We start from the raw sequence: 27,172 nt of genomic DNA, 5'->3' as shown, positions 1-27,172 counted from the left end.
CTTCCCTTTAATTTCAGAGGGAGCCGTGTAAAGGCCGGTTTGTAGTCGGTCGCGCGATGGTCGCGCGACGGAAATCTTGCGCGCAATCCTAAGACTGAGGTCTAAAAACCGTGTCTTTTTATGATCGCGCGTCAAGATTTCCGACGCCCGACCATCGCGCGACCGACTATAACAACTATCAATAGCTCTCAATTGCTCGTTTTACATTGATGTCCAGTGCCTTACTTGAGACCATAGTCGCGAGAGCAGACTCCAGCATCCTCGCCATCAGATCTTCCACAGTCGGGAAAATCGCTTTTGCCGCGACAAACATTTTACGACTTGTCCACAAGTCTAAGTTTATAGTTGTGTGACTTCATGACAGTGACAAATCACGACAGCAAACAGTCCGCACTGCATAATAATAAATAATAATAATAATAATAATAATAATAATAATAATAATGAAAACTGATAAAGCGCACAAATCCACAGAAGTGCTCATGGCGCTAAAATACAAACAAAAGAATTAATTAATATACAATAACAACAACACAAATTAAAATGTAAACCTAAGTTGAGAGAAATCTAGAACATGTGGTATAGAATACAATAATACAAATGCAATATTTAAGAAAAAACATCCTAACAGGTAACAAAAATAACAATAATTAAACCATTGAATCAAATGCCTGTTTGAAGAGATGTGTTTCAGTTGTTTTTTAAATTGGGTCAAAGAAACGGATGATTTTACTAGTGCAGGCAGTTTGTTCCATAGACGAGGGGCAGCATGTGAAAAAGATCAGTCTCCCCATGAATGTTTGGAAATGGGCTCAATAAGGAGGCTAGAATTATAAGACCGGAGTTTTCGAGGAGGATTGTATGAGCTGAGAAGATCATCAATATATGCAGGGGCATTACTGGTGAGCGATTTATACACGAAAAGCTGGTGTCTCCGGATGCTTCTTAAAACAGAAGTTTACAATGTTTTTCAGTGGGCAGATGATATTATCATTCCAGAAATGGTTGATAAAGTCGTCGTAACTCGTAACCAACTGAAAGATTTGCCGAAAAAATATAATTATGAAGTACTTCCCCTTTCAGTTTTATTTCAGAGCAGTTTCAAAACCAATTTGATTTCTGGCGGTTGCGAAATTTACAGAATGTAAATTTTGTATTTGAGTTGAGGCCGATTTTGAGTAGGGCCTTGAGTCAAACAAAAAATTCCACATCAAATACATAAAACACAGAGGGTGGACGCCAAAATGACGTGCAAATAAATCTTTATCATGTACGGTCATCATGATTACCCTCCTGTTTGTAACAATGTAACCAAACCGAGGCTGGAAGGAAAAATAGACTGGTTTCTTTTTGTACAATGAATTATATCATCCATTAACGTATCAGGGAGCATGACCAATGTGGTGGCACCATAGGCTTCTAGTTGGGTACAATTCCCTGTTCATCACGCAGCCACTCTCCTCATTTCTTCCACGATCATCGAAAATGCATCTCCGTCCTCCGACGTTGGTGGGTAGGAGTACTGTAACTTAGGAGCGGCTTCCGCCAATTGCCGCTGCATGTAAGTGATTCGTGAATCCGGGATAATCCTCAGTCGATCCGGAACGCGGACCGCTCCGGATAGGACCTCGTCCAGTGGGATGTTCATAGAGAATCGAGAGTAGTCCAGGCTATCCTGAAACGGATAAACCACGGACGCCGATCTCTTCTTGGGTTTGAAAGTCACCGGGATGCAACCGGCCATGACAGAGTCGTAGAAGGACTTCCTGGTTAGAGATTCACCCGGTGGTTGGAGGCAAAACACGGCATGTCTCATCCAGTCGATGATCGGTAATTGCATGTCTTTGCGACACTCCGGGGTGCTGTACCATACGGCGTTCCGTCGCTGCTTGCTCGACGACGCGGTAAACGTTGCGTACCGCTGCGATGTCCCGGTCATGTATCGCTTGAGTATGACCCGGACGTCGTGTCCTTTGCGACTGCCGACAGCCATAAACATCCTCACGTCCCTAGTGGTTTGTTTGACGTCACTGGGGAAACTTGCTGGTTTCTCAACTCCAAGAGAGTTTGTGTAACTCGAATCGAAGTGACCATAACTTGGGTACGGAACCACGATCATTTTCGCGTCCATGCGCTTAAAATATTTACGAAGTTCCTCATTCACTTCCTGCTCAACGGTTAAGAATGTAATTCCACTAGTCCGATCACTGTTTCGTAGAAGTGGGCAACTACTCGCCCAAAACTCCCGTTCGATCTTTCCCAGTGTCATAAAGTGCGGTCTCCGAGGCGGTCCGGATCTGCCAAAGTACGGCGTAACACTCGCGAGGTATCGCCACAACTCGTCGTAAAGTCCGGGCAAGTTCCCGTCAATGTTTTTCCGACAGTTACACGCCAGCGCAGCGTAAAACGGCACATAAAACGCGTCTGCCTTTTCCGCGTCTAGCGTCCTGTGTCGGCTTTTCAGCATTTTCTCGTGAATTATGACCTCTGTGGATAGCCGGTGGGTGTCCCGGTAGGATAAGTGATCGTGACGTCGCAGCTCCGGTCCCATGCCAAAGTTATCCAACTTGTAACAGCCGTCGGAATGAGTGTGCACGCATGACGTCAGGTTGGTATTGAAGCGCGAAGGGAGGTCGTACACGAAGATTTTGAACCTTGGTTCCTGGTGGTGCGCGTTCCGTCCATTTTGTGATCGGGAATTCACTGGTTCCGGGTGTTGTTGTTTGGGAAGGAACTCTTCTCCGAGTGAGGATTTTGTGTCCTTTTCTGGAAGCACCTGTAAGCTCTTTCTGTAAAGAGAAAGGGACTTATTTTAAAAAAGTGACCTTTATCGAACGAAAAGACTTGGCGTGTTCACAAAATATGAGTGAGCCATTTGCTAGTACAAAGTCTGGTACAATAACTTGCTCAATCACAAGTTATCGCTTAGATTTGAACACACATTGCTATGCTCATACTAAGGAGACAGCAAAACCAATATGCATCTACTCACTGTATTAATTTTACATGTGACAATAAAATATGAATTACTATTAATTAATTACAGTTGCTTTGTCAAACGGTTCAGGGCAAGCTTTTGTATTGCAACCTCCAAATGAGTAATTAAGTTGTAAGACTAAATCTACTGCGACTGGTATGTCCTACTGTAAGACTATAATCTATATCTTTTTTTAATCAAAATGTAATTAAATGTCCAGCTGTAGGCGCTTTAAAAAAATGCTCTTATCGGGATAAGCGCTAACACGATTTGCAACGTTGTGACGTCACGCTATCAGCCCTAGTCATGCTTGTATATGTGTTTTGGGCTACTAAGTTTGGCTTGGGTTGTAGCACCACAGAGGAAAATAAAATGACCGCATCGTACACGGAATAAGGCCAGACCTGTATGCTTCGTTTCTGAAAGGCCGCGGACACCAAGGCATTTCTCATGAGCACTTTGTGAATTTCTACTGGAACATTTCAAGGGCACCAAGGCATGCGGGCATGGAGGCAATCACCTTTGTTGGCTCCGTGGAGTATCATGCCTGCAAAGGCCAATACCACTCCCAAAATACATAGCTACAACATATGACCCAGAGATGCAATTATTTATATTAACAAGTTGGAATACCACAAGGACGTTGACTGACATTTTGACCAGCAAAGTTAATTGAAGGATCACGGTATGTCCTGCTGATATGAGCTTAGATTAATGGGTGGAAAGGTACGCTGTCATGGCGTGGGTTTTCCTCACGTTTCCAGTGAAGGTCGGAGTCAGAAGAACATGTGTTTACTACTGCATAAATTACTCTAATGTCTGTCAAATTCTCTGCAAGCTGTTTTGCGTCAAAAATTGCTAAATATTTGTAAAAGACACAAATATTGGGTAGCAGAAATAACTTTAAGGACAGTTTAAAGTTGGGACTGTTTCTGCTAGTTTGAGATTAACAAACCAAACTGCTTATTTGTCTTTGCGAACACGTCTAACTTTAACGTGACTTCGTTTATAAACTGTCTGTGTCTGGTCACCACTAAGTACCAATATCAAGCGCACGTTTAAAATTCCACAAAGGCCGTTCAATTAAAGCGTCTTGAGTCAAGGCTAGCAACAGACCTTCTTGCAATGACGTGTTTAAATCAAACTTCTCATCCTTCTAATCAAGGCAATTTTCGACCAGGCACATTAGAACAAGGACAAACTTTTTGACTACGGATGGTGTCATCATTAAATAGCGTGGCCGAGCAGGGCCCAATTTCACAGAGCTGCTAAAGCAAAAAATACTTTTAAAAATGACCGCTAAGCAGTAATTAGTAGGGTCACACATTGTACATGTATGGTATTTGGGCAGGTATAAACCTTATTCTGGTTAGCGTAATCTTGTTGTACTGGCATTCAATATTTGCGCCTAATGCCTATCGCTATAGTTTAGGCCCAGGCTCAGGTCAGATGATCCCTCTAGGCCAGGCCCATGCCTGGGAAAATTACTTTTTTGTTTAGTGCCACCTTACGAAGTATCTAGTTTGAAACCATTTAGCCCATGCCTACCTGAACCCTTTGTTCGCAGCTTTGTGCGGAACAACAAGTTGACCCGCTGTCTGTTGCTTAGGCGATCCTGCGACTGTGTCCGGGTCGTTACTGTCGCCCGATGACGGTGACATGTCATTCCTGAGACTCAACACCACGATGGCAGCAAAGAAGACGAGTGGCAAGCAACGACGCCATCGTCTGCGGAGCCACCGTAACATGGTGGCTTTTATATTGTCACCTCACCATGTAGGGACGATTGTCATCTGTAACGACAAGTTTGTGTTGTCGTTTCGTTGACAACTTCAATGCAGCTCACTAACTTGAGTCTACGGAGGGAAACACAAAAAACACCAGGAGTGAGAATTAAGAGCACACATACATTGGGCCGACTACGTTTCTAGTGCGACAAACTAGACGAAAACAAAATGAGTAAAACACACCAATCACATGTTCGTGACTGATGTTAACAGAGCTCGCTGGTGGTCTGTGTAACTAGTTAAACTTACAAAACAGACGCAATACAAATTGTCCTCTAAAATGGTTATATCCGGCCGGGATTCAGGCTTGCGATTCTAAATTACACGCTCATGAAATACCAGTTGTTTTTTCTTCTTCTGTCTATAGGTCTCACAACGTTTACTTCATGTGGTAAACGTGTTGGCTCCGTGGTCCAAAGTGACAGGCCTGACTCAAAATAATGTCAACTTAAGAACACTTGCACATTTTGCGTCCGGGTCACCAAGGAGTCCTCGATGTGTCTGAAAGACTTGCATTTCTAATCGCTGTATACAAACCAGGAACACTTAGACTTTATGAATCATAACAAATACAAGCCTCAGAGATTTATGTTCACAAAAATCCCCACTTTGACCAAACATCAGAGTGCATGTAATCTCACCCTGCCGACGCAGCGATCCGATAAACAGGTGTCCAGCGCCAGTGAGTAAGCCCGCTATATAACCAGTCCAAGGGCGACTGAAATAGTAAAGCATGACCTTTTTGCCCGTGGCCCGTTCACTTACACTCACTGTCAACGACAGGCTACGACGAAATACAAGTTGTTTTGGGACAAACTTTTTTCTTCAATAACATCCGTGATTATCCGTACCCGCCCCCCCCCCCCACCCCTCCGGCATTGGATTTTCATCTTATAAGTGAGCACGTCATAAATTTTTCTTTTACCAAAAAGGCACGTTGTAGTTATTTTTCTCATCGCAATATCCTCAGGGATGATGAAGTAAAACTACACAAACCTCCAACTTTCAAGGAACACGTTGCCTTGGATGGATCGGTCGAGTTGGTATTTGAAAAGCGTTTGTTAAAAAAAGCATAGGGGTAGAAAGATGAATACAATGATCCACACAAACATCCTCGAAATTGCACGGTTTTCCTTTTACCTCGTCGACTAAAAACACAGTCGGCCATTTATATGGGAGTCCAATTTTTGACTCCCATAAACGGCCGACCGTGTTAGTTTGCAAAGGAAAAGGAAAACCATGCAATTTCAAGGCAAGTTTGTTTGCATCATTTTATACTACTTTTAAAACATCTTTCCAACCAACTGCATTATTTGTTTTATAACAAACGGTTACAAACGCTTTTTATAGACCAACTCGTCCGATCCAAGGCAACGTGTTCCTTTAAGGGTCAATCTTGTGAAGATAAACGCGATTTCAGTGTAAAGACTTCGCATGGATATTTAGGAATGTAACTATGCACAATATACATGTACACGAGTCCTAACTAGACAACAAGGTGTAAGAACACAACTATGCTTAGTACCAGGAACGTGGGATATCCGTTTATAATTTCATGTAGGCTACTATACTGTACATCGGTTCTGATTGATTTACCGCTTCTTTTTCCCTGAAGGCATTGACCCTTTGCACTGACGTCACACGTAGGGTTTGTCTTTTCCCAGGGTGTGCAATTTTGGGAGTCAAATGTATGTGACTATAATTGTGCGCGTTTTAAACGTGCACTTCAAAGTTAACACATTAGCAACCTCGTCCCCACTGCACTGGTGTACGCTCTCGCTCTGCACCAAGTTTCCCAAGAATGCAGCGCTTGGAATTTTTTATTTTAGCACTTCCCTTCCAGGGGTTAATAACGAGAGAAACCATGATTCGTAGCGAGGCTGACACACGAGGTGTCTCCCAAAACGGCGCACATCGTGCAAAGACGTCAAGTGAATTGGATCCGTCAATGCAATAATCCCTTTATGTGTATTTTTTTATACTCAAAACCAACTTCATGTTTAAGGCTGTGCTTATTGTTGAAGGCTAATGTTGACCACATTTATTTGACGAAAAAAAAAGCTTATGGAGCAATTTTGCTGCTCAAACAGTTTTTAAACATAAAGGAATGTCAATTTTTCTTTAGAAAACTTAGCAGTGGTTTGTTATAAATTAACTTGTTGATTGACAGCACCTTATTAATCTCGCCGGGCACAGGTGGGAGTGGAGCGGCCAAGCACGGCGGGTATCTTCGTTCACTCCGCTTCACCTCACCGGGTCACTATACTGATGACCCGACGGCACACTGTGTGGCTGGACTAGGTCGAAGTCGTGGCAAGTCACAGTGGTACACAACTTTACACACCCAGATAGTCTGGTGCAGTCGATTGTAACCATTTCACTTCTGGGCTCAACTTCATATGCAAGCATCGAGATTCGTCTTAAGATGGGTTGTCAGCATGCATATTGCAGTACCCCCTGCCAAAACATAGGATTTGAACTGCCTCTAGCTACCGGGCCATCTCGGTAGTCTATAGTTGGTAAGACACTGCTCTAGAATAGCAAGGGTCGTGGGTTCGAATCCCACCCGAGTCATATGCCTGTTATATTTTGTTCACAAGCCTCGGGAAAGTACTGAATATACAGTGCTAACACACATCGGTATATTGGTAAAACCAAAATTAAAGAGTGATACACAGCTAAATAAAAGATCAACCATAAATCGTTGTGAATTTAGCCCCTGGATATTGTATCTCTGGCACCTCGGTCATTTTGTCTATTTTCTACAAAGACATCGTCATTGTGTTATGTAAGGATGCTTAAAGGCAGTGGACACTATTGGTAATTACTCAAAATAATTGTTAGCATAAAACCTTCCTTGGTGAAGAGTAATGGGGAGAGGTTGATGGTATAAAACATTGTGAGAAACGGCTCCCTCTGAAGTGCCATAGTTTTCGAGAAAGAAGTAATTTTCCACGAATTTGATTTTGAGACCTCAGACTTAGAACTTGAGGTCTCAAAATCAACCATCTAAACGCACACAACTTCGTGTGACAAGGGTGTTTTCTTCTTTTATTATTATCTCGCAACTTTGATGACCGATTGAGCTCAAATTTTCACAGGTTTTTTATTTTATGCATATGTTGAGATACACCAAGAAAGAAGACTGATGTTTGACAATTACCAATAGTGTCTACTGCCTTTAATTAGGGTATGACGACATTAACAAGAGTGGCACTTTTACATTTAAATGTTCACAATATTAACATTGTTATCTAAATGGTTGCGTGTGAAAACATCCTATTTTGCTATTGTGGGTATGGTCTTTTGACAAAAACTAATAGGGGCCTGAGGTCCAATGACCGGAATCCACAGTTTCCATGGATGGTTGAAATTGAAAGCATCGCCTGCTTGATTGAATGTCCTTACAGCCAGGCCTTATTGTCGTCTACTATATAATTGACCATCATGCCCACGGTGTGATCATTGCATACTGGAATGTTGATGAGGACGGGTAACTGTCTGAAACATCGAGTCTTCCGGTAGCGCCTACAACCAGCACTTAAAAGAAATGTATTTATTATACGGTGTCACCGCGAAAATATTACTTATTATTTGAATGATGTGAGGTCTTTAACTTTCTTCTTGTTTTAAATGCCATTTTGTTTGTCAAAGACCAGTTTTCTCATTCGGCGTATCCCAACAATATGCATAAAATAACAAATAGGCGACAATTAGGACTCAATTGATCATCAAAGTTGCAAGCGAACAATAAGCGAAAACACAGTACCTTTAATGCACAAAAATGTGTGTGCTTTCAGATGAACAATAAAGGGTTCAGCTGAAGTTTTTAACAATTTGAGTCAGGCGAAATAAGGGAGGCGTTTCCCCAAGCTCGTGACCAAATAACTTTGTATGCATAGTGTCCAGTGCCTCGAAAGTAATTATCAAAATACTGCGTATAGACAAACGACATTAAAACTTCATTAACATTTAAAACAAAATATTATTCCCCAATAAATTCCTTGTTATGTCAGCGTCTGTTAAACTATTTGACGACTTTTATCTGAGTTTTCAAGGATATGGCTGTTTCCGCATAGCTCAGCTCAGAACGCGTTTTAACCTCAAAACGTCCAAAGCCTATATACTGAGTGCCGGTCAGGGCCTAGTTTTAAAAATACAAACAAATATGCTTACCAGATTAAGGTTAACATATGTCACACATGTACCATTTGTGACAAGTATCCCGCTCATTTCTGCTAAGCAGAGGCAATACTTTCTCTTATCTCTACGATATTGGGCCCAGAGCGCCCATCACATTAACCACAAACGTCAAGCGTATATTCCGTAATAATCCAAATACCGAGAGTGCGAGGTCTGGTGTCCATCGCGTCACCGGACGCCTGGGCCGATCGAAGAGCCCAACCCACGGTGGCCTGGTGCTGTCAGGTCAGCCCACAGCACAAGGTCGAAGGGTTGACACGCACGGTGATAATGTATCCCTTATGATGACGGATAGCTTTGGTTGAATCTATGGCAGATGGTTGTGCCCATCAATTTTATTCCGATGACAATTCCAGCAAAAATGAACGGCACGTTGTTGCAATGAAGTTTTTACTCAGGAAGTTTGGTTAATTTGGTAAATGGATAACAAGGACATTAAAGGTATACTACACATGACTGATAAGGATTTAAACATCATGTGTTTCATTTGAGCCTGAAAGCTCACTGAAGTGAAAGAAGTTCTGATGATCCCCTTCGAATGTTTTTTTTTTTCGTGAAATATTATGTCCTGAAAAGAAGTCATACTCGAGAAACTTCGTATCTAAAATAAACCTTAAACAGCTGACAATGTGTTTACACGCATGCAATGAACATTGGTGGTTTCACAATTTTCTCCTGCCTCACGGAACGCAATAAGCCCAAATTTTCACAGATTTGTTATTTCATGTTTGACCACACAAAACATGAACAATACGAATATTTGGTTAGAGATGATCAAAACGAATTAACAACATTACAACTTACCAAACGATGCCCGCTGGGCATCACACACTACATTTTCTTTTCAGTGTGACTTTATTGTGAAATGTAACGCCGAAACATGCATTTGCCTTAGTACTCAGATCCAATTAATTCCGACCTCTGAAACCATTCTGCCACAAATCATAGAAAAACCCAAACTCGAACCTTCGACCTTCCAGTGAACTTTATATAATCTTCACATTCTAACCACACACCCCTGCTGCGTGAGTAAAAACCTCATCTTCTAAAACGATATGTTCCTATTACATGATATTACTGGCCAATAAAGTAGCCTGCTTGAAGCCACAAGTTCGTGCTAAGGTGAGAGCTTACCATTAACTGCAGCGTCTCTCTAAACCATCGCCATAGTTCCTCGACAGCCCGCATTAGCGAGCTCAGAATATGGGCCTACCGACTGTACTGTGGTGTCACGGTTTCCCAACGCCTGTTTGGCCCTTTTCGAACCAAGGCTTCGCACATTCGGCTCAGGCTAGCTTGGCCCCGCGGTTGTTTTGGAAATTGGGCGCGTGCTTTGCGTACGCTCTCATGGCTTCAGACGAGAGGACGGAGCCTGAAGCCGAATCCAAAGCCGAAGCCGTGGATTCGAAAGGGCATAATGTCAACTACATCATGTGCGTACAAATACAAAGGAAATGTTGCTTTCGGATTGGGCGCTTCGGGCTATGAAAAGCGCCTGTTACGAAATAAGTTTGTTTAGATATTTTGTAAAGGTTGTTAGGTAGACTAAAATGATTCGCAAAATAACCCTTGAAACTAATGCAGAACTGAATTTTAAGCTCCACAAAATGACAGACCGTATGTTCCGCTGATTGCTGTTTGTGTTTCAGAGGCATTTATGCTTTTTGTTTTGTTACTACTCACTAATTGCAAACAACCGGCAAAATTTTGGGAGATTTTAAGGCACTGTGCCCCTTAAACATGGAAAAGGCTATCTGGGAGTTCGTGAGACGGTGCTCAGTCATCTGCCCCAGTTGGATTAGACTTGATTCAAGTCCCACTCTCGTGTGAGAGGTCCCTAAGCAAGTGACCCCTATAAACTATAAAACAAAACGTAGCATGCAGTCCAGTGCGCGCTCGCCGTCAAAATGTGGTCCCGAGAATGCGGATCAGGTTTTGGAATGCAGAGCATCACAAAACAGTAGTTTCCTGGGGATGGCACGGGATTGGGACTTGAGTCAAGTCTACAGTTGGATAGTCAGAGGACAAGTTTAAGACCGGTCAAAAAACTGACACAAATTTAAGAACTTTCTACACCACGGCTAGAAGAAAGAAAACTTAACACCGATGACAACGTTTTCATGATTCATTTCCTCCATTCTTTCCACAATTTCTTACGGGAGAGAAAATGTTCACTTCCAGACGTGTAAATCCTCCCCAAAACAAGCTGTACTTCCCAACCATGAATAACGAAATCAGGAAACACAATGAAGTCAAAAACACTCAAGCATAAACTACTTATTCGCACTACTAAAGTTATCGACCACGCAAACATTTGTAAAGCTGCAGCGCGTTACTTACATGCTGTTGAAGCAAACAACGAAAAGTGAAGTGTACCATCACAAACTCATGTCAGATGAGATAACAACTAAATCGGTTGATGATCGGTGTCTCCCGGGAGTGTCTTGGGTCACCGTTACCTGGGGAATAAATCCAGCCGGGCGACGGCCTGCAGAGCCCCACGCCGTATCGAGAAGGCCAGCCGTATCGTCTTTTCTGGTCATATACAGTGAACCCTTGTAATAGAGAGTAAAAAGCTCCGCAAAAATGTCTCAATTGCTACTCAAAAACCACCATTTTCCAGTCAAAATATTTTGCTGGATGAAATCGTTCCCTGTTTATATCATGAATTGTCCTTCCTCCATGGTCGTCGTACCATCCATCCTGCAGTGAAGTATTACATAATCACTTCAACACCGACGATAACAACTGGACTTGTTCCAAAGATCCCACAGATTTACACAAATCTCACCTGCAGAAATTACCTCACGAACCGTCGAAACCATGTAATGAGGTCAACCTGTCCCAACAGAACACTTAATCAACTCAAGAAATGAAACTCTTCCCAGCTTCTTCCTTGGTAAATTAACACGCACTATACCCTTTCCTTTCAAAGAGGGACGTGTTTGGTATAAATGTTACTGACACTGACTGTGTGTACTGGGGGTGATTCTGGCGCCCTTGCCTTGACTTTTGAACTTCAAAGACATGACCTTTTAACCCAAACACCATAATGCTCAAATCATAGAGCCAAGCCTCAGAGCTCCTCGAGCTTTAATTTGGACCTCTTCACCCGGCGATGGGGCTCAGATATGCAAGGAGAAATTGGTTGATGGATCTACTTACTTGTCAACGAGTAGTGGGGGAGGTTGGTGGCATAAAACATTGTGAGAAACGGCTCCCTCTGAAGAAACGTAGTTTTCGAGAAAGAAGTATTTTTCCACTAAAATATTTTCCACTAAAATATTTTAATTTCGAGACCTCAGAATTAGATTTTGAGGTACCCGGAAATCAAGCATCTGAAAGCACACATCTTCGTGTGACAAGGGTGTTTTTTTCTTCAATTATTATCTCGCAACTTCGATGACAAATTGAGTTCAAACTTTCACAGGTTTGTTATTTTGTGCATATGTTGAGATACACCAAGTGGGAAGACTGGTCTTTGACAATTACCAATAGTGTTCAGCGTCTTTAAACAAATATTTCAATATGAGGAATGTTTTTGCATGAACGTTTCTGAGAGTGTGTGTTCCAACTACAGATTACTCTTCACGTGTGATGGACATAACTGGGCCAAGCCTTTTGAAACGAAATTTTCGGACGGAGATGTAGTCTTATTCTGTTCATGTATATCCGTATGTAGGATTAAAACAATCGAATGGTTCAAAAACCTAAAGGTATACAATACAAAACGGTTTAATATTTTGTGTTCAGGGGGTGAGCTTTAAAACAGTTTTTTAAAGAAAGACTTGATCATTAGGTTGAACTTTACAGAGTTGTGCTAAACTGGGGGTGTTGGCTTACGTAGATCTGAAAACATCACAGCTTTACTTTTACAAAGTGTTTACATCTGGGAGCTATAGGTTCAGAAGTCAGACTTGAGTAAATGTGCTATAAAAATTATGCCCCATGGGTCGTTTTCATGCACGTAAATGTAAAACTGGCTTTTCGCCAAACGCAGGGCATGTTTGAATGTCAGTGCGTGAATCTATCTTTAAAGGGAAGGTACACGTTTGGTAATTGTCAAAGACCAGTCTTCTCACTTGAAGTATCTCATCATAACCATTAAATAACAAGCCTGTGAAAATTTGGGCTCAATTGGTCATCGATGTTGCGAGAAAATGCTGAAAGAAAAAACACCCTTGTTGGACGAATTTGTGTGCTTTCAGATAAGAATAAAACAATGTTAGCTAGTAGAAGTCTTTTATTATTTAAGTGAGAAATTACCTCTTTCTCAAAAACTACGTTACTTCAGAGGGAGTATTTTCCCACAATGGTTTATACTATCAACATCTCTCCAATGCTCGTTACCAAGTCAGGTTTTAAGTTAATATTTGTTATGAGTAATTACCAAACGTGTACCTTCCCTTTAAGCACCGGTTCGAAGACTCATGTTTTCAATTCTGAAAAGGTTCGTCGATTTAGAGTTTGAGATAATTATTTTGTTGATGGTTTAAAACAGATTTTTGGGGAGTTGGGTCAATTTTTCACGAGAGTATGCCTTAGTCGAGTTATACAAAAAAAAACACGGCCGGTGTCAGATGCAATTGTGTCCGCTATGCTAAACTGTTCGCTCCGGACACTTTTGCATATGCAATCATGTCCGGGGCTATGCAAAAACCGTCCGGTGGACAAGTACATGACTGAACATGTGTATGTGCGTGCGTAAGCGAGCGTGCATGCACTTAACCTACGTTTATGCAGCATGAATATTCACGTATTTTATGATTGCAGCGAATACCCAACGGCCGAACATTTCCCATGTCATTCATGCACTTAGCTTGTAAAAATGGCGTTTCCGAACGTGTTCCGTCGACCAAGGGTGTTTCATTTACTGCAATGACGGTTTTGCACGGGGCGGAAACAACTGCATATGCAAATGTGTCCGGGCGGGCCAATTGCATTATGCAGCAGCGTCCGGGCGGACACGATTGCATGTGCAAAACCGTCCGGCGCACATTATTGCATATGCATTAATGTCCATATGCAAAAATGTCCTCCGGATAGTATTGCATAGAGGACATAATTGCATGCGACACTAGGGGTAGGTTGACTGCATTCGTGCAAAACAATGGGGGAAACTCGGGCATGTAGCAAGGAGAGGGTTATTGAGAAACACAGAAAAAAAGGTTTTTACTTGGCATTAGAAGTTGTACCAATGTTTACGTGTGTGCAATTTTGGGCGAATCACATATACGCCCATGGTTACACAATTTAATCACGACGGGGTTTTCTACAGAAGTTAAAAAACGTGTTTTTAGAAATGTGACGGTTATAAAGACACCCCACAGAGTTTTCTTATTTTTTCTTTAAATGTACTATTTTCTTTCAATGTAAACGTATTACTTACCTTACTTTTAATCCATCCGCCAATTCAGTTCGTTTTAGAAACGTTTATTTATGCAAATCAACCTGTTTACACTTGCGCCCTCATAAGCTCACGTTCACACTTTCACTCACTTTCAAAATATGTTCACGAGAGACGACACCTTTCTAACAGACTCTCTCCTCTCTGATTTTCAGGTAAATATAACTCCATATATTCACATCGTTTTTATATTATACTGTTTCATTTATTTATATATCTTAAAAATAATAGAAGTTGCAGTAATTATTAAAGGTTGGCTGCTGTTAATGTGCATTTCCGTAAGGATTTCTAGTTTAAGGTGTGGCGGCAACAATGCCGCCATTGTCATTATTTTGGCGGGAACGCAATTGTTCAAGCCGACATTCAAAAGTGCGTTCTCGTAGTTCTTTTATTGTACAGTCAACTATTCATTTTCATTGTAAGATTTCCTTTAATAATTAATGTCAGAATTGTATGTTTTATATTAATTAATTACGAGTCAGAGAATGAATAAATTGAGACTCTGACTTTCAAAATATGTTCACGAGAGACGACACCTTTCTAACAGACTCTCTCCTCTCCGATTTTCAGTATTACAGAATAAATTATTGTGAACGAAAGCCGCTATTCTCCTCAGTATCCCTTCTTTCGACTTTTATAACATCCTGGTCACAGAAATATGGACCTTGGTCCTGCGATTACAAAGAATCAACGTTAATTTGTTACAACAATTCGAGTGGCAATGATGACTATAGACCACGCAAGTATTTTAAAGATTTTTTTTTAAAGGCTCTGGATACTATTGGTATTTGACAAAGACCATGCGTCTTGTCACTTGGTGTATCTCAACATATGCATCAAATAATAAACTTGTGAAAATTTTTAGCTCTAAAAACCAATTTGAATTTCAGTAAATCACGCCAAACCTTAATAGCTCTCACGAGTATGTTATTCCAACAACCTTTGAGCTCAAATACCGCACATTTGCCCTCATAATAGCCCAATAAATTCAAGATCAACTGGTAAAATAATAATGTTCGGTCACATTTTTTTACTTGAAAAATGCTCTGAACTGGAACACATACCAACAAATATTTGGGGAAACACTTCACCATGAACATTCAGCTTTCAAGGGTACAACTTTCCAACAACTCTTGCACTCAAGACCGCACATGTTCCTTAATGGGCCATTACATTCAAGACCAACTGGTGAAATATGTGCAGTCACATTTTTCACTTGTAAAAATGTTTAAAATCCATATATATAAACTATTTTAAAAACACCTTATCCCTTAACATTAGGCCCCCTACTTCCAACAACTTTTGCGCTCAAGACCGCACATGTTCCTTAATGGGCCATTACATTCAAGACCAACTGGTGAAATATGTGCAGTCACATTTTTCACTTGTAAAAATGTTATGAACCCATATAAAATTTAACACCAACATTTAATAATGACAAGCCCCGCTGTGGTTTGATTTAAAACACTTGGCTTTTCTACAATTTGAACTCTGGAGCACCGCGTGTACGCGGCGCCGGTTCTCCATAAATGGTCTGGAAACGGGATACAGCCAACCCAACCGCTTATCATTTTCTAAAATGTCCACCCTATTTTAAAGTAGGATACACGTGCTTAGTTCCTATAGCTCAGAATAGAAATACGTCCTGTTTTTTTTCTCTTGTCTGTGGAAAAGGGCAATTTCTTAAAGGGGAGACTTGCATTTGGAGTTTCGAAGACTTATGTTGTGCACCCTGCAAAAACTGGGATGTTAAACTTAGATGTGACTTTTGTTAAAACACAAATCGGTAACGAAAGGGAGAATGAATACTAACATTAGGACATCAATGTAATTGTGGTGGGTTTGTTTCGCAAAAAATCAGTGTTATTTTAACACCATTATGTAAATTAATTTGTATTCTTTTATTTGTACATAACAACACCAATAGCGTTAATTTTAGCACCCGAGTTTTTTTCTTCAGTATTTAGTTCATTTCGCTTCACATAGTTTTAATTAGATTTCATCAAACTTGGATGGTCCATTTTGTTTGAAAGCAACGTTTAAATTTATAAACGGACGTGTATATTTATGTCAGGAATTGCAAAAAAAAAAAAAAAAAAACAGTATCAAAAACAGGTTTCATATGCCGTTTCCTTAACTTTGACAGTAATTCTGACGGTAATTTTACCTGGCAAATTGGCATTAGGTTTATGAACTGCTATGGTGAGTTTTCAGAACCCAAATTGAAAGCTTCTGTAAAAACCTTGATTATTTGTCGATAATACTAATTCTTTGTTTTGGTTACCCCCTTTTGACTAAGCTCACATTCAGGTTTGTTGGCCTGGGCAAGCCGATGTCCATGTTGACATAAACGCTCGTTCTGATCGGTACAACATGGCAGACACAACAAGACGTTTCGATGGAAGTTCACGGCCCACGTCTTCCTATATGTTTTGTTTAAGTGGACTGGAATTTGACCGGTTTATTTTTACTGGGGAAGATTTATAGCGCAGGTGGTATATATCATGTATTTAATGGACCAACTGACAATGGAAGCTTGAAGCTGCCTATTACCCACAGGGGTAATAACACTATGGACTTGAACGTGTAATGTTGATAGCTTTCACATTTTGAAATCTGTTCGGACACCGCTGATATATTTAGTGCTGAAATTGTGGCATGGTACCCCCCCCCCCCACCCCTCCGTGTCTTCATTGTGTTATTTGAGTCCCATTAATTCCGTAAGGGGAGTTTAGAGTGTGGTTTGGTTGTATTAGAGAGTACATCATTTGGAACACCCTCTGCCACAACGAGCATGGTATACACCAAGGGGCTGAGTATAGACTCGTCCTATTTGCATATTCAAGATTAGTTTCCGATGACGTGCCAAACTTTTACCCAATCAAGCCCGTACAGCCGAATATTGAGCTTTGCACTATTTAAAGTCACAAATTGGCATAAAAATAGGCGAAATCTCATAGTTCAAATAATACAAATACCATAACTTCCAAACATCGGCAATAATTATATTGCCAATTATATCCAATATTGCTGGTGTGTTTATTAGTGCTTTCCTTGGAAACAAAGACCAGAACAATACATAGTCGCTCTGCATGTTCAAAACTCACCTTTCTTTCGAAATTTTACTCTGACTGAAAATACGGCTCAAACTCAGATCATACGAAACACATATCGAGGTTCTATATTCGGGTGTGATGACACCCACAGCATGACATAATCGAAACTATTTGAACAGCAATTATCTGAGTTTCTTTCTTCTACATATCAAACAGGAATATCATTTATACTAACTGTTAAATGGACCGACCGAGTGCTCAATAACAGCTGAAGCGATTATACACATATTTTTTCAAGATACCAAAGATCCAATGCGTCTTTTGGGACAGACAGGGGTCGGGAACGTTGGGGGAAAATGATGTAAATAACAGAGTGACAGACGACGAACATTAATTGTTAATTTTTAACATGAGTCAGGATAAGCTTGAACAAATACACAAATGCAGCTGGTACCAACATTAGTCTTGGCTCAATACGTCGTTAGTAAATCCGTATATAACGGGCATAATACTCAACACAACACACGTTGCATTATAATTAACAACAACGTCTTGCACCAGGGCTATTCAAACACGGAAAGCAGTCTTAGACACGGTAGGTAATCAATGTAAAATAGATATCAGTTTCCTTAGTTTTCATGTTTGTAATTCGCGCCGTTTTAATGAAAGCCAATAATTGCAGTAGGCCCATTATGATAAGTTATGTGTGAAGGCCAACGCAATTGTGGGCAAAACTCGCGTCTGAGACGTCGCATTTAAAAGGTTTGGGCATAGACAGACATATATCATGGGGCGGCCATCTTGATTTTCTCCCATTCAAAACAATGTAACCAAACCGAGACTGGAAGGGCTTATTCTGGTTCCTTTTTGTACGATAAATGTTACCACTACTAGGGCATATACAGTTGGATATAGGGAACATAACCAAGATGGCGCTTGAATATGAAATACAAAAAAGAACTGCATGCTGCCACTATTCATTTATTCATTCGTCTTGTATCGTTGACCGTTATCCTGCTCAACAGGAATAGGTTCACACCACTCTAAAGACAGTTAAGTGGAATGGGAAGTGTATAATTGATATCGTGTTACCCCCCAGAGACTTTGCACAGATGATTCATGGATCAAAGGGGTGCTTGACTGGGCCAAGATGGAGAAAGTGCCCCCCTCTCCGACTCCCCCCCCCCCCCGCCACCACCATCCCGAAAAGGGGAAGGAAAAGGCTCAAAATAGCCAAAAATACATTAAATTTACATTGTTCTGATCGGTGCACTCAGTTTTTGCTTAGCAACGAAATTTGTCAAGCAGTAGGATTTCCTGCTAAACAGCTTTATGACATTGGGCCATAGTCTCGTACCTTGGGGCCTGACTAATTTAAACCGAAATCCGTGTCAAAATTACCCATTTGAATTATGGGTCAATGTGACAGAACTGGAACTTTAACACCTGCAGAACCCGTATGTTGATATGTACAGTCCTCCACAGACAAGTTTTGTTACACCAAGTGAGAATAATTATGATGTTTGTAAGTTACCAAAGGTGTCCAGTGCCTATAAACCTAGTCTTGAAATCAAGTCGGTAATATTGTTAAGCGCGGTGCAGCTACGGGGACCGTACATTCATCCTCGATCCCTACCCGACCGTTGCATGAATGTATAATCGTGACTGTTGCAAACAAATATGCAGCGCCAAACGACTTGTCATCAAGTCTACATATAAACCTCGAATGGAAGCTTGGTATAGAAGTTTGCTCCACCCTAAACAAAAAACTAATCTGGTATTAACCCTGGCGGCCTTATACACTTTCGTACTATACTAACAGTGGCGTACTGGCTATCATGGTCCATGCATTTCTGGGGCAGAAAATTGTCAAAGCTTCATAAATCAAATGTCACCTCTAGCGTCTTGCAGGTAAGATTTGAATTATGAAGCTTTGAACAATGTTCGCCCCAGAAACGGGCCCTAATTTTAGGACCCTGTATCTGTGTATACAGCAAAGAGGAAGAGTCCTATACTGCATGGTATTAAAACAAAAAGTTGGACCTAGCATCTTTAACACCTCAAAACCCGTAATGTTAATTATGTATACAGTCCTCCAGACAAACTTGGAAAAAGGGTTGGATTTCAGCCAACCGCTTATAAATAGAAGGTATAGAGTTGCCGCGTGTTTTTCCCAAAGGTGGTTCCAAAGGTGAACGACTGCTTTCAGGTTTTTTGTTCGTTGAAATAATAGGTTTGTTTGTCCAAATTGAAAAGAGTTAATGCAATTTGTCTTCTATTGCAGTTGTGTAAACGAAGTGGTAGTTGTTTGTGATCGTCTTTCACATTGTGTGGGTGACGAAAGTGTACCACGATACATGTATTCTCTGACACAGTGTGTTTTTCACAACCGCTTGCTGTGTGCTGTTGTGTACCCAAGTGAAATACTTTCGGCGGATGGGGTCTCTATTTTAGCCCACGATTTAGCCCAGTTTAAGGTATAAACTCTGGTTTATACTTTCATATCGATGGTGCACGTCCATCCTGTCTGTGTCTCAGCCTGTGTGATGAACTATCACACCATACACTGTGCATGCTGTGTATACATCTCGTGTCCATGTCGTGACATACTGGATTAATGTAAAACTCTGGCACAAAGCATAAGCCTTTCCTTCCTCTTCTTTACGTCTGGTCTGAGCGCGGACTCGGAGGCAAAAGTTCATAGTCTGAAGCTCTCACCATGTCTGGACTGTGTTTAGGCGTGGTCCCGGTGCCCGAATGACACACGATGGGCGGTAAGGGGGACTTCAAGGAACACGTCGTCTTGGATCGGTCGAGTTGGTCTTTGAAAAGCGTTTTGTGACCGTTTGTTATAAAATGCATAACAAAGTAGAATACAATGATCTACACAAATATGCCTCGAAACTGCGTGGTTTTTTGTTATCTCGTCCAATAACACGGTCGGCCATTTTGACTCCCATAAATGGCCGACCGTGATAGTTCGCGACGTAAAAAGAAAACCGTGCAATTTTTAGTGATACTTGTGTGGATCATTATATTCTACTTTTACAACATAATTTCTAACCAAATACATTTAATAACAAACGGTTTTAAACGCTTTTTATAGACCAACTCGTCCGATCCTAGGCAACGTGTTCCTTTTAATTGAAACCCACCCTTCCCATAGACTTGTTCGCAAATACTCGTATGCCCGCGCTTTAGGTGCGGAATGAGGTAGGTGCATGCTGGCGATCAGGTTTGATCGCTATCTAGACCAGCATGCACCTCATTCATGAGTTAGCGCTTGCGCAATGGGTATTTACGAAAAGGTCTATGATTTAGCCCATGTGTGGATACAAAGGGGTTGAGTTTGGGATTTCGAGGTTGTGACTGTAAAAGGCATAGACATTAAAGGCTGTCCCAATTAACTCAACGCCATAATTATAAGCTATTTTATACAATAGAGGAAAAATTAGATCATTCATTTTTCCTCCATGGCTATACTAACTTGGATAATAGCCTGTGTACGTATATATACATAATTTAGTCATACTACTTCTTTACATTAGTGCAGGTTATAATTATTGGTGGGCTCAAGTTAGTGAGTATACGTAAATCAACACGCCGACGACATACGCCGGGTCCCTCTGCATCAAGCTCACCCTATACTGGGTTATCTGAGTGGGCTGAACCGGGGTATTAACTAGGTTACCCAATTGGGTAACTAGGTTACCCAATTGGGCTTAACTTGGTAACCCTCGATCAATGCATTAAGTTTACGCAGTGGAACTGGTGATCCAACAAAAATAACTTTAACTACAGGGAAGTTAATGTTTGTGTGTACTCAAACTCTAAAACCAAACCATTGGCACTCTTGCCAAACCATGGGAACCTCTGATTTGATCTCTTACCAATACAGCTGATCCAAACACAGAGTTTGAATTCCACAAACCATGCTTTTGTCGGAGGTTTATAATAGCAATCATTTTTGACAACACGACTAACAACAATGGATGTTGCCGCCAGCAGTCGTAAAATTATGTAGGTCAAAAGTGATTCCTCTAATATTAAAAGGTGGCTTGAACAATATTTGCAGCCCATAAATTGTCTCTTTGAGTGGCACACAGCAATACAAAAGAGACAATCAGACTTAACGACAAGTTGCAGCCAGCAGTCCGCTTCTATACGTAAAGTTGTGTAGGTCAAAAATGATTCCTCGAATATTAAAAGGTGGCTTGAAAAACTTTGCAGCCCATAAATTTTAACAAAAGAGACAATAAGACTAAACAACAAAGTTGCCGCCAGCAGTCTTCTGCATAAAGTTGTGTAGGTCAAAAATGATTCCTCGAACATAAAAGGTGGCAGGAAACCTTGGGCTATGGTTAAACCTTGGCCTATATTGGTCAACTCCATTCGATCATGATAAATTCATGTTTTGTTTGAGATAAAAGCTGATGGTGATAAAAGAAAACACGAGGAGCTAGGATTCGGAAATAGTAGCAATACAGGAATTCCGCTTGGCGCCGCAAAAGGAATGCTCTTGGGATTATCACGCAATGTATTGCTGATCACCAGACCTTTCATGAACCATGTCATACTTTGTTAAATTTGGTATGTTGTCGCTAATGCTTGACTCGAAAAGGTGACAAGTTTAAGGCTGGCAGCGGCAATAATTATTTGTTTGTCACCCTAAGCGCAAAGTGTTTCCCAATGCACTGAGACACTTATTGGCCTGTACAAAATTTACTGTTGGGCTATTGGTTAAACCATGGTTAAACATGGTGTGAAACGGCTCCCTCTGAAGTAATGTATATAGCTTTTGGGAAAGATGTAATTTCTCACTCCAAAAATAAAATGTTTCAGTTGAAGCCTTTATTATGCAACTAATTGCACACAATGTAATGCAACTAGGGTGTTTGTTTTTTCTGTCATTATTTTCTTGCAACTTCAATGACCAATATTGAGCCCAAAACAGGTTTGTTATTTTATGCATATGTTGGGATACACCACGTGAGAATAATGGTCGTGGCAATTACCAAACGTGTCCAGTGCCTTCAAAGAAAGTGCGCTGCCGCCAAACGGCCTCTGAAGTTTTGAGTACATGGTTTGCAGTCTAGCTCAGTCTCTAGCTAAGCGTGGCCTAATCACTTTCGAATGGAGCAAGATTTCACGGCGTTGAAGGTTGGCAACCCACGGTTTTACGCGGTTGGTGAGTCCTTGATAAATTGCGAACATTCACACGAACTTCCTCACAAAGATTTCATAACAACTGCTTGACTTACCACTCAGTTACCATGGGAAAATAATTCCATTGAGCTCACATCGTCAACGAACAAAATAAAAAGACAGCGCGTCAACTTTCACGAGTCGAAGACGGGTCCGACTGTCACCCCTTTCTATCTATCGTCCGACTAGCTCCGATTCCAACTTCGAAATGTGGCAAGTACGTTCAAAATACTCTAGACTTGGTACAAGTCTGCGGCCGGGGCTTTTAGTCTATCTGGTCTACCCGATAGCCAAATATTATTGCATGAAATAGCGCCCTCTTGTAGATTAACCTCCTTCATAAGCCTGCGAATTGGGGCGCATGATGGCTCTATGTGGAAGCGTTTTTCGTGGCTGAGTGCAGAGGAATTACTGCAATCTCATACTTGACATCAAGTCTATACTCCCAATCCGTTCACTCCATGCATTCTGAGTCGATCCATCTTTCAGCAGGGGAACTTTAGTATGTTTAACCTCGAATTCACAAGACAAATTGTGTTACCATGTGGCGACGTATATAATATACAGATGTAGGCATGCTGTTTATTTTATAAGTCATTTTCCCACTATGGGGTGCGTCAGAATAACTAATAGTCCCTTAGTATGTAAACTTTGATGCTGACCCGTAGGGAATGTAAAGTTCCATTATGCTTTGAGCTTATCGGAAATAACTGCAGGCCTTTAATAGAGCGACATGTTAGACTTGTAGCAGTCCGCCTTAGTTTAAAGTACTGCACAATTTTAACCAAATCACCAAAGAACGCTGCTATACATTTCATGTGGGGCTTGAAAATAATTGTTCTCAACCCTCAGTTTCCAAAATGTATTAAAAGGGTACCCAGTCGACCTCCCCTGTAGTTTATTAAGGTTTTAAAGCAAAATAAATCAATGTCTCTCGTTTGAGGTCTTTTTCACAAGCCATCAACACAGCAGGGACGTTTCAGGCATGGACGCTAATTGTCCTGCACCAAAGTGTTATTTTGCACCAGTATCACAGCCTGTATGCTTCGTTTCTAAGAGGGCAAGGGCACCAAAGACTGTTATCCTTGGTAAAGGGAACCCTATGAGAAAACTTGTAAATTTCCACTTGAAGGGCACCGAGGCAATAGCGAGGGAGCATGGAGGCAATCGACTCGTTGCCTACGTGAAGTATCAGGCATTGGTCATCCTCACCATCAACATTTTGTTTTCGATGAACCTTCCTCCATGGATGAACTAGGAATCTGAGTTTCAAGAAGATGACATGGGCCCAATAAACACTCGATCGAGCGGTCGAACTCGTAGTCTATTGAAACAGTGTTGCTTAAATTGAATAGATACAATCGTGAATAAACCAACGCAGTACTCCTACCACGATCTTTGTTGAATCGATGGCAACAAGTAACCATGGAGGAAGAAATAACTCAACCTTTGAAAAGAAAAGGTGACATCATGTTTTTTTTCCGCCAGGTTGAAAGGTTTATATAGTTCTCAGACGTGATTGATGTGATAAAAACGAGAAAGATACAATAAAATAGATCTGAAGCTTGTTTGACTGTTTGTGAAAAAAAGAACCGTTGATGCATTGGATAATTGGCAAGAAATATCACAATGAGGGGCAGAGCGAGCATCAACCCCTTTAAAAAAACACAATGATGTCTCCTGACGAGAGTGCTGCAGACTGAGTTTCCTTACAGTTTTCATTCCGTGGAGCGATTTTCTTAGATAGTGAATCACGATTCATTACATTTCTACTTGACTGTATACATAGGCCGCCAGTAATTACGAGAAGGCGTTGGTGCAGCCATGGTGCAGCTAAATATGTTCAGCAAGACCTTTGGGGTTTCACAACGAGTTAGGACGAGTTACTCGTCCCGTCCTAACTCTCAGTTAGGAATTTTTACCATAGTCAAAACGGGTACCCCGGTACAATGCTAAGCAGTCAATATTTACTACTGCAGTACAGTCAATATTGACTGATTATCACTGGGGTACTGGTTACCAACTACGCCCATTACCCACTGTCTGATAACACAATTACTTTAGGAATACAGAATTAGCTGTTGCAAACTGTTAACCAACCAAAAAATGGGTGGAAAATAGCTAGACAGCCCATGGAGGAAAATGTCCTTCATGGATGGCCTGAAGTTTCAATCCCACAGAGTAATTCAGCTCTCCAGAAAGACTGCGCAGCTAGGGTGTTAAATTTTACAACGCGTAATTGTCACATTATAACGAGGCGGCAATCAAAATTAACATCATGATTTCTAGCCCCGTTGTTATTAATGTTTTGGTACTGAGTATTTTAACATTATGATGTTAATGTTGGCTCTCCTCTTCGGTATCATCAACACATATGGTGGCAATTTTAACAACAACCCAGTTTTCTAAGTGCGCTAAATCAGGGTCCAACATGTCATAGTATAAAACATACAGTGAGAAACGACTCCCTCTGAAAACGTAGATTTTGAGAAAGAGGTAATTTCTCCCTAAATATTAAAAAACTTCAGGCCTAAAAGCACACAAGTTTGTGCAACAGTTTTTCTTTCATTGTTCTCTTGCAAGTACATTAATGACCAATATATTGAGTCCAAATGTTTACATGTTATTTTATGCATGTTGGGATACACCAAGTGAGATATTGGTCTTTTGACATTAATCAAAGGTGTCAAGTGCCTTTAACAGCTGATATGATGTTGGTCCAAAAAGGGAAAGTTAAGTCTCCCTCGACCAAATTCTTCTCCATGGACCAACGAACCTTCGCCCAGCGCCATTATCGCTTAAGATCAAACATCGACTCGTGGATTATAGGCCTAGGCTTAAATTTCGGTAGATCCCTGAAGCGGATTTAGTTGTTATTTGAACTTTCACATTTAAAAGAAGTGTTTGTTTGAGGCATTTGCCTGGATTAGCACGAAGGCGACCACCCTCAGAAATGTTAGGAAAATGGTTCAACTTTTTCCAAGTTAATGCAGGAAAAAGCACAATCATAGTCGGAAACTAATGCAGTGCCCCTCTCCCGTGCGTGTTTGTGTACAGGATCTTTAAACTCGATAAGCATAAACAAAAACATTATAATATGATGTGCATGTGCAGTAAAAAAATAAAGGGACTTTTACTGGCGCGAATTATGCTACACTGGTCTGTACGACTACGATAAGTTTAATATTTTGTACCGTAATTGGCACATAAACTTGTGAATTTCCAATTACTATTGTACAAGTTGCCTGCCAAGTTATCTCAACATTTGCATAAAATAACAAGCCTGTGAAAATTTGAGCTCAATTGGTCGTCGAAGTTACGAGATAATAATGAAAGAAAAAACACCCTTGTCACACGAAGTTGTGTGCATTTGGATGGTTGATTTCGAGACCTCAAATTCTAAATCTGAGGTCTCGAAATCAAATTCATGGAAACTTACTTCTTTCTCGAAAACTATGTCACTTCAGAGGGAGCCGTTTCTCGCAATGTTTTATACCATCAACCTCTCCCCATTACTCGTCACCAAGTAAGGTTTTATGCTAATAATTATTTTGAGTAATTACCATTAGTGTCCACTGCCTTTAAACACAAACAATTAGTACACAAATCCCGCGGTGTAATCCCCATTAAACGTAATTCTATTGTGATATAACTCTCATTACTGGGCCGAGTATAAACCATGCCTGCAGGAAGTCCAGGCTCTGTGGTTTTCTTTGTAAGCGTGGGATAGTGGTAGCTTGGTCTGCACAAAACATTACGCCTGACTAAAAAGCGGAAGAAAAATAGAACTAGTATCTAAAATTGGGGTTTGATTTAGATCTTTGTTTAAACAATGCACTCTAACCACAAAAAGCTGCATTCACATTATACTCCAACAAGTTCTCTTTAGTAGGCACGTTTTTGGGAACGACCGCTTCGAACCAAAAACGGACCCGTAGTTATACAAAGTATAATCTTATCAAACTCGCTTAAAAGTATGGGAAACGTCCTTGGGAAAACATCACGCTATCTCCTGTGTGTGATTTTATCAGACACTGTTGCCATGATTTGTTGTAAAACTCCAACTTTACCAAAAAAAATACACCGGTCAACAAGGCCCGATTTCAAGAGGACGGACTCACACGGAAAGCTTTCCTTATAACAGTTTTTGTTTGATTGTCATCATACAAAGTTGGAAGCGACGTCATTCACTATTCAATTTCCAAATTTCAGTTAAAATTTTATCAGCAAAGACGAGATTTTTGTTTTAAACAATCCTACTATGAGAATGTTGTCATTGTCAAAGCCGCTTTGCAGCGTCATAAAATGTTTTGCAATCATAAAAACTTTAAAAAACTTACCATGTGGTTGTGGCTTCTTGTCAAAATGGTAACGGGAGAAAGGCTTCTATGAGAAGGCCACCTATGCTAGCTGTTCCGAGATCCCTGACACTCCTGGTTATGGTTCAAGAAGAAGTCAGTGAGAATCATGGGCGATTTTTTTTAGATGGTTCCCCAACTAAAAAATATCCACGAAAGATTCATGCATGCAGAGAGCA

General features: G+C 40.8%; 1 protein-coding gene across 3 annotated transcripts; it reads right to left on the bottom strand.

The window, feature by feature from the left end:
• Positions 1–823: 823 nt before the first annotated feature.
• Positions 824–27,172, bottom strand: LOC117289304 (probable xyloglucan galactosyltransferase GT15). Of its 3 annotated transcripts, none has more exons than XM_033770372.1 (3): positions 26,976–27,172; positions 4,526–4,833; positions 824–2,789 (listed from the first exon to the last, which is right to left on the bottom strand). In XM_033770372.1, exons 2-3 carry the CDS (start codon positions 4,723–4,725, stop codon positions 1,445–1,447), a joined length of 1,545 nt encoding a protein of 514 aa, XP_033626263.1. In that variant the 5' UTR covers positions 4,726–4,833; positions 26,976–27,172; the 3' UTR covers positions 824–1,444. The 3 variants fall into 3 exon arrangements, with proteins under 3 accessions (XP_033626263.1, XP_033626260.1, XP_033626261.1); XM_033770369.1 differs by lacking the exon at positions 26,976–27,172 and adding an exon at positions 22,692–22,823; XM_033770370.1 differs by lacking the exon at positions 26,976–27,172 and adding an exon at positions 11,308–11,454.

The sequence above is a fragment of the Asterias rubens genome, chromosome 4 (genome assembly GCF_902459465.1).
Source record: "Asterias rubens chromosome 4, eAstRub1.3, whole genome shotgun sequence".
Lineage (NCBI taxonomy): Eukaryota > Metazoa > Echinodermata > Asteroidea > Forcipulatida > Asteriidae > Asterias > Asterias rubens.
The sequence above is the reverse complement of the archived record's forward strand: the minus strand, read 5'-3'. Positions and strand labels throughout refer to the sequence as shown.